The sequence below is a fragment of the Bombus impatiens genome, unplaced genomic scaffold (genome assembly GCF_000188095.3).
Source record: "Bombus impatiens unplaced genomic scaffold, BIMP_2.2 scf_0010, whole genome shotgun sequence".
In the NCBI taxonomy this organism is placed as follows: domain Eukaryota; kingdom Metazoa; phylum Arthropoda; class Insecta; order Hymenoptera; family Apidae; genus Bombus; species Bombus impatiens.
The window spans coordinates 567691-576020 of NT_176429.1; the positions used below are offsets into that span (position 1 = coordinate 567691).

General features: G+C 36.0%; 2 protein-coding genes across 2 annotated transcripts; both read left to right on the forward strand.

Moving 5' to 3' along the window:
• Positions 1 to 2297: 2297 nt before the first annotated feature.
• On the forward strand, positions 2298 to 4461 carry LOC100746796 (general odorant-binding protein 56d-like). The gene is made up of 5 exons (XM_012385366.3): positions 2298 to 2451; positions 2984 to 3059; positions 3157 to 3245; positions 3331 to 3442; positions 3854 to 4461. The coding sequence occupies exons 1-5, from the start codon at positions 2386 to 2388 to the stop codon at positions 3937 to 3939; spliced, it is 429 nt and encodes a 142-aa protein (XP_012240789.1). The 5' UTR covers positions 2298 to 2385; the 3' UTR covers positions 3940 to 4461.
• Positions 4462 to 6003: 1542 nt separating this feature from the next.
• LOC100746909 lies at positions 6004 to 8089 on the forward strand. Its single transcript, XM_033322509.1, has 6 exons — positions 6004 to 6327; positions 6425 to 6506; positions 6936 to 7024; positions 7156 to 7267; positions 7434 to 7501; positions 7943 to 8089. The coding sequence occupies exons 1-6, from the start codon at positions 6256 to 6258 to the stop codon at positions 7958 to 7960; spliced, it is 441 nt and encodes a 146-aa protein (XP_033178400.1). The 5' UTR covers positions 6004 to 6255; the 3' UTR covers positions 7961 to 8089.
• Positions 8090 to 8330: the final 241 nt, after the last annotated feature.

Here is an 8330-nt window from a genome sequence, read left to right on the forward strand (position 1 = left end):
TGTCAATTTTTCCGAACGCCTACGCAGAAGTAATACTATTACGTTTGTGCGAAATAAATATAAATGTATTGCTTATATATAATGCATATATTTTATATCAAAAATCTACTGCTTCGGAACAAAAATTTAGTGAATTTCATTTAGCGTTGATAAGAGACATTTTACGAAAATATTTCCAACGTAGAAGCATGTTAGGAGGAGGAAAGAGAAAATCCATTTACCTTTATTTATTTTTAAAGGATTTACCATTTCGTTTAATGGATAGGCATTTTTCCATGAAAATGCCCTAATCGTGCCGGCACAACACAATCATCAAGAAGAAAATGTGTTGTTTGTGCGAAAAATAAGAGAAGGAGCGACACGCGATACGAATGCAGAAAATGCCATGTCGGATTACGTATCGATAATTGTTTTGAAATTTTTCACACACGACTGAATTATTAACTTTTGTTATATTTACTAAATTTAGTTTTCTAGTTTATCGTTTTTTAGTTTATTATCCAGATTCCAGTTTATTGCAAATTTCAATGTTTATAATAAATGATTGATACTAAAAAATAACGCTCTTGAATCATATAATCTCGTGCAAAAGAATTACTATAACTTATTACGATTTGCGCTTTCAATTTCAATCAACAAAGTTAAGTCTAGCGAAAAAGTACTCCGTCCACAGCGATGGTCAGCGCTGGCCACGAGTATTCAACGCTCCAAGGGTTAAATTTCTCTTAATTTGATAATAAATGTACCATTCGTTTGCAAGGGAAAAACGTGAAACCGAAATAATTTATTTTACCCTCTAAATGTTATAAGCGTTGCTTTACTTTCGATTGATCTTCTATAAATGTATAAGTATCCGCGATCTGCTAATGATATAAAATCAATTGACAAATGACAAGAGCAAGATATATGATTCCGTTGCACACGCAGAAATATTTTCTTTACGTCCAACGTAAATCTACGAAATTTCTATGAAAGCTTTTAAATTGATCGTTTCAACCACTCTGATAATTCTAGCGCCAAGATCCTTAAAATCCCAGAAATTCGTTTGTTATTCAAATTCAAGACCAAAGTTTCGCATCTCATCGGCGGTAACATATACGTTTCCAATGAATTTCATCGCACTCGATCCACGAACTCTCAAAGAGGAGCCGGAATATCCTGGCAAAAGCCATCGTCTCTTCAAAAGCCAAGCTTACTATAGTCGCTTGCAGCAAAAGAGAAAAGAAAAACGAAGGGATGAACATCGAAAAGAACATGAAGAGGAATTCCTCTCGAGATTCGTTGAAGTATAGGACGATCAGGTGGAAACGAATCGCCGAGGAGATCGTGTCGAGAGGGTGGAAAAAAATGTAATTATCGAACCGGCGAAGAGTAGCCCCACGAACTAATGGCCGCGGGGATGGCGTCGCTTTCTGGCCAGATGCTCCTGTTTTAAGGGTGTCTCTCGAGATACAAGGGTTCGACATTAACGCCGAGTCTTCGGTCGGCGAAGGGAGCTGCGGACAAAGCGAACGACCGGCCAAAACTTGCTTCGTACAAGTTGGAGCGTGCAAACCGCACCGAGCGGGTGTGGGGCTCGAGACGGTGCAGTGGCTGGCATGATCGAGCCTGTGACTGTTACCGCGAACTATAATGGAATAATTTGTCGATAGTTTTGCGATGGAAGCTCGCTAAACAGTTTTTAAATTACGATTGTCGAAATATGTCGAATTTTTGAATAGATACGACGATGTGATCGTAGGTATCGGGTTGTCTCAAAAGTTCCTTTCTTTTTATGCGGAATTAGTAGATGCGCAGCATGTTTTGTTTTATATTATTTTATTCAATTCAATAAAATAATGTAAAAGGAAAAATGCTGTGCATCTATCGTTTCCTCGTAAAACGAAAGACAACCTAATATTTAAAATAATATCTGCTCGTCCTGCGAAGAAATTATTTAGCTTCTACTCTTTCTCGAAAGATAAACGATATTTTCTACGATAATCTTACATTTTTAACTAGGAAATTACAGTGAAAAAGGAAATCGTATCGAATCATTGCGGAAAGAACAAGACGGTAAAAGATTATTTCGTTCGAGGGAGTTGAAACTCGTCGAGACGATAATTCAGTGGTTGAAAACGCTCTTTAACTCGCGTTACATAAAGTCAGCGAGTTTATCATCAAGTCGAAAAAGACCATGTTTTTCTATCGTAATTTCCTAGCGAATGTCAAATTATCAAATTATCCGATATTGAACAAAAGTCATCGCATATGACTTACGAAACGTTAGAGCAGAAAGGTTTATAAGAGAAAGACTAGGCGAATAAGCCTTCAGTCGTTTGGTCCTGAAGAAAGACTACGCTTTAATATTCGTTTTCATCTCCTTTTCTATTTAAAAATTTGAATATGCATGTGAAATTTTTACTTGTCGCAATGTTGTTCGCGATCGTGGCGTGGAAACCAGCAGAAAGTGTACGTTTCTTCAATTTTAATGGAAGAATACATTTGGCTGAGTATTAGTGAAAATATTAATTTTTCAGCGATCCAGGAATTTTGTTCGCTGGAATAATGGGAATTAGATAGATAAAAGTGATAAATAGTTTTCGAAAAATATTTCTCGAATATTCTCCGAAATATCTTACCGTTCGAAATTCGACATACTTTTTTTGAAATTGAAAAGTTTTATTTAAATACCAAAGTATTAAAATATTAACAGATCTAGATATTTGAAATTTTGAAAATTAAAATATTCCGGTAACCTGATCATCCAAAGGGTTAGACGTGTGAAAATTGAATAAAATTTAATGGTAACAAATTCATCGTCAAAATGACCAATAGTTCTTGGAAATCATGGTTCATTGTCGCTATTCGAGATCTTGGGACAATGTACCATAGTGAGTTGTTAGAAACAAAACCAGAAAATTCTCAACGCGTGTCATTATGTATTAAAAGTTAAAAGGAAAGAAAACTGACAACAGAATCTAAATTATTGCATGAACTTTAGGCCACTGCCGAGCAAATGGACAAAATGGCAAGGAGTCTGCGCAGGTCTTGTTTGCAAAAAATCGATATATCAGAAGGTAAGCAGAGAAGACGAATAAAACAGAATTCGATCAAATCGAAGAAAATTAGATCGTTGACAAAGTGTCCTCTGTATTTCTGTCGGAATTTATTTAGATAAAGTGGAGGGCATGCGAAGAGGTGAATTTCCAGAAGATCCAAATCTTAAGTGCTATACGAATTGCATTATGAAATTAATTCGAACCGTAAATACAAAATAATATCTTCGATATTAAGATTGTCCACTGGAAGATCGATTAATCGACATTTTTGATCCGTTTGTTCGTCTAGTTTAAAAATGGCAATATCGATTTTGCTATGGTGATCAAGCAAGTAGAACTTTCGATGGCACCGGAAGAAGCAGCCATAATGAAGGAAGCTATACTGAAATGTAGTCATATGGGTAAGGCAAATTATCAAATACTCGAACACTTGCTCGTTCAAAACAAGCAAATAGATTTTTAATATTTCAAGAAGAACTTTACCAGACATTTAATCATAAATATCAACAACGATTCTTTCATAATTTTTCCAAATTTAGAAAATTTATCAACAATGAAAACGTATGATTGGAGCCGAAATGATCGATAATTAAATAAAAATTGGTTGCTTATAAAGAAATTTGCAAAACCATCGACAACTTCGAATCACCGTATTCGCTTAAAGATACTGTAGAAAAATTCCAATAATTTATTCCTTTTTGAATCGAGATTCGATCGCTTTAGAAACTTTTCAGACGCACCATACTTTTTTTATTTTTTTCACATGAAAGAAGTTAAAGCTTCCAGCTAAACTTTGTTCCATTTATACGCAGAATACACCGGTGATGAATGCCAGAAATCATATACGTTCGTAAAATGCACCTACGACACGAATCCGGAAAAGTTTTTCTTTCCTTAACAAACGACATTCACGACAAACTGCACCATCTTTCGAAGAGGCGCCGTGCAAATTTATCAAACTGCAAACCCACGATCGCGAGATCGATAGAAGGAGCGAGCCACCGATAACGTGTACGAATAGTTTACTTATTTTGAGCTGTAATTTTCTTAAATTTAGTATGACGTTATATAATACGATCGTAAACTTTAAGAAATATTTTAGGTTGACATTAATTTTGCAATCAAAATAATGTTAGTGATCTACATTACTGTGTTATTATACTTTCTTATGTTGTTAGTTATAGAGAATGAAATGTCCGATTTTTAGCAATTCATACATACTTCTGCTGAAACCTAAGAAAAGGATATGTTTATATATCCTTTACACATGTATGTAAATATTAAAGATGCATAAACGAGAAAATCAACTGTCTGAAAGACAAAGATATTCGTCGAAGGCGATAAAATTCGATATTTTATACGTTACGATCTAATATCGTACTGTATCAAACATTCGCAATAAAATAGCGTGAAGGTATAACGTAGCAATCGTTAATCTCCTGATTTCAAGCCCGAGTAAGATTTCAATAAATTATGCGAGACGGTTTCTATCCAAAAAGTTCGTACTCTTCTCGGGAAATTTTTAACCGTTTTAATGCCACGGCTTTTTAAGAATCCGTGTCGGATTGTACCATACAGCGTTCATTTATTTCCGAGAAATACCGATCGACGCGATCGCGCTGCCCTTTTTTTTCGTTTACGCAGGTGGTTTAAGATTGTTTGAAACAAAAAAGAAGTAATTACGAGAGGAAACTCTGACATGATTCGCGACGAGCTACGTTCGAAACCGAACGCGTTGCGAATTGTCAATCGTAACCAAACATCGCGACACAGTTCACCACAGTACGCGAACAGCGCGATCGCGCTGCGTGACGCTAAAACGGTTAAACAGCATCGTAGTGACTCACCGTTACTAACAAGACGCGATTATATGCGTAAAATTTGAAACCAATTTGAAATCGATAATATACAGAGTGGTTGGTAATTGGTAGTACAAGCGGAAAGGGGGTGATTCTACGCGAAAAAAGAAGTCGAAAATATACAATAAACATTTTTCGTTCGAGGCTTTGTTTTCGAGAAAATCGACTTTGAATTTTCGCTCGGTACGCATGCACTTTGTCGCGTCTCGTTATAACAAATCTCATTGTAGATCGTTGTCCCGATTGACGTTACTTTTTTAAATTTTTAAATTTTCAAATTTTCAAATTTTTAAATTTTCAAATTTTCAAATTTTTAAATTTTCAAATTTTCAAATTTTCAAATTTTCAAATTTTTAAATTTTCAAATTTTTAAATTTTTAAATTTTTAAATTTTTAAATTTTTGAATTTTTAAATTTTTATTCTATATTTCCGACTTCTTTTTTCGCGTAGAATCACCCCCTTCCCGCTTGTACCACCAGTTACCAACCACCCTGTATACGTGAATTTCGTTAATAAATTAACACTTTACCGACCGCTAGCGATTCAACAGCATACGCACGTCCGACCGGCGTCTCAGGCGCAGATTCTCCCTAGCGCCGGCTCTGTTTCGATTTAGACTCTTCAATACCATTCTTTTTGTTCATCGCGATCGATACGTTTTTCGTTTCAATTGGTATAAAACTGTGGCAGCTTACGAAGCAACGCAACTGACGCAACTGAGCAAGGTACCTTAGTACTAAATAATAAATTACTGCTCAAATAATGAGAAAGATTGTCGGCGATAAAAAACCGATTAATAGACTATCGGTCGATGAGCGTCGGTGACGAAAAACTGATTAATCGGCTATCGGTCGATAAAGTGTTGATTGAACAAGCGAGTCCTCGTACAAAATCGGAAAAGAAAAATTAGAAGCAAAGAACACAAAATCAAAGAGAAAAAGAAATAACTCGTTAAAAGAGGTACTCTCAGGATATGATCCAGCATCGTCAATGATAATACAATGCATAATGATTTCATATTTGCGACGTAATCCATTACGTGGCGGAAACACTCTTCCCTTTCCGACGTAGTCTGAGTTTCCGAAGATGCTACGCGGAAAGTGCAGGTTGCACATTAATTATTAGTCGGCGGGGTAATTACGGGTCAAGCTTCGTGCAACACCCACAAAATGCAAAAATTGTTCCTTCTCCTACCGCGACGATCAACGCGGACTATAAAAGGGAGTGTACGATCATATTGCGAATCCACGTGCGCTATTTCTTCGTGGTTTGAACCATCGAGAAGTTAGCGAAGTTGGTTCGAAACATCAACGAGGAAGAGGAAGAAGAATAAATTTGGAACAAGTCAAACAGGATGAAGGGGGTCGGCGTTTGCCTGCTGGTCTCGTTGATGCTTGTCTTGTTGGCGATCAAAGATACAGAGAGCGTGAGTTTGATCGATCGATTCTTCCTATTCGAAGCTATAATTCGCCTGAATGTGTACATTATACACACGGACTTTGGACTTTCTTTTACGCGTACAGAAAAAGATGAACCTCGATGAACTGAAGAAGTCCATCAAGAACTTGAGGAAGCCTTGCAGCAAGAAGAACGACACCCCTAAAGGTACTTTTCGATGCTACTTTTTCCAATTTGCAAGGATGACTGTGGTATTTGATCAGATTTTTTTAAACGAGGAAGAGATAGTCTTCGTGACTTGTGGACACACTTGGTTATGCAGACGTTCGATGACGATTCGATGGGAAATGTAATCGAAATTAATGCGTCGCTCTTTGATTTGAGATTCAATATTATTCGACAGTTTTGATAGTTCTTTCTTATTTTTAACTTTTACTTCAACTTCAACTTTATCGTTGAACGTTAAATGTTATCTATCTATCGTGGACGAAAATTCTGTCCCAATGCGAATTTTGTTTCAATTCTGTTCGTCTTGATGATTAATTTCGAACATAAACAAAATGTACTATGTAGGTACAATTTCTTGGTAACAGCTTTCAAGAAAGAATAATAAACTCTTTGGTGATTTACGTACAGAGCTTCTAGACGGCCAACATAAAGGTGAATTCCCAAAAGACGAGAGGTTGATGTGCTATATGAAATGCGTCCTGACACAAACCAAAGCTGTAAGTGAAATTTCTCAATTTTCTTTTTTTTTTTTAATCAATGGTCAAAAAGTTAGTCATCATTTCGCAACAATGAACGTTACATCTTTTAAATCAACAAGATGGAAAAATACGTTTGCTTTGTTCGTTAGATGAAGGGCGACGAAATCATGTGGGATTTCTTCGTGAAGAACGCTCGTGTTATGATCCTCGACGAATATTTTCCACGCATTACACATTTAGTTGAAACGTGTAAAAACACAGGCAAGTACCTTCGTTGATAATCAACGACGTAAGCAATCGATTCAATAACACCGTTTTAAACAAATATTTAAATCAAGAATTTCTCTAGCGTATTACTAATAACACAGTATTAATAAGAAATTATCTATATCTTTTTGCGTTCGTTATTTGTAATTTTCATTTGCAGTGACGGCTACGGACGGGTGCGAAGCTGCATGGCAATTTAGCGCATGCACCTATGCAACAGATTCTGAGGTGATTTTTAATTACGATTACGCCGGAAACAATAACATGGGTGCAGTAATTCATCTTAGATCGATCTCTCGAGAAAGAGCTTGGAACGTTACCAATTTTACGTAATAATTGGAATTTTGCACAAAATCCTTTCGACATTTTTGGATTATGGGCGTATGATTTATACGTTTGTACGAAAGTAAAGCGAAATACGATCTCTTCGAAAGATTCCCATCGCTACTTTTCAAAATTTCGTTATTTTATCTTATTGTTAAACGATATGAACGACAATGTACGGACAAACGTGATTCAAGTTGCAGTAACATTTCCGAAGCTGCTTTCAGAATCTTTGAAACAATTTCATAAATTCCAAATATTTCACATTTTCCTAATCACGTCGATCATTAAAAAACTTGCCAGTTATCGATACGTAATTTTAAATATTCGTAAAATCTGTTACAGCTTTATATAATACCGTGAACAACTCGTTAACGGCGGACTCACAAGATCATCGAAGAACCAAGAGAAATTTCCAATCGCAAACACCTCGACATCGTCATCTCCGTCATCGTCGTCGTAGTAGTCGAAAAGTAGCAGTGTGTAGACATAGCCGAAAAAAACCACAATGCAGAAGGGTTTAAACTATCCAAGTCTTATCCTATAATCGATCATCGATCAATGATATCAAGGGTCTGGGAGCGTACTGATGATATGTCAGCTATTTGTCTAGAAAAATTAACTTTCGAAGTTCACTGACTTCTTGAACGATACGATTCGATAACTTTAGAAAATGTTATTGTATGTAAAATAATATTTAATTCTTATATTACAAAGCGTTGTTTTCTCTGTC

What these genes read in the sequence shown, in the direction of transcription:
- LOC100746796 (XM_012385366.3), top strand. Translation starts at nt 2,386, where the DNA reads ATGCATGTGAAATTTTTACTTGTCGCAATGTTGTTCGCGATCGTGGCG. An exon ending in AAAAATCGATATATCAGAAG is followed by an intron (nt 3,060 to 3,156) that starts GTAAGCAGAGAA and finishes GAATTTATTTAG; the next exon opens with ATAAAGTGGAGGGCATGCGA. An exon ending in ACTGAAATGTAGTCATATGG is followed by an intron (nt 3,443 to 3,853) that starts GTAAGGCAAATT and finishes ATTTATACGCAG; the next exon opens with AATACACCGGTGATGAATGC.
- LOC100746909 (XM_033322509.1), top strand. Translation starts at nt 6,256, where the DNA reads ATGAAGGGGGTCGGCGTTTGCCTGCTGGTCTCGTTGATGCTTGTCTTG. An exon ending in GAAGAACGACACCCCTAAAG is followed by an intron (nt 6,507 to 6,935) that starts GTACTTTTCGAT and finishes ATTTACGTACAG; the next exon opens with AGCTTCTAGACGGCCAACAT. An exon ending in TCCTGACACAAACCAAAGCT is followed by an intron (nt 7,025 to 7,155) that starts GTAAGTGAAATT and finishes TTTGTTCGTTAG; the next exon opens with ATGAAGGGCGACGAAATCAT.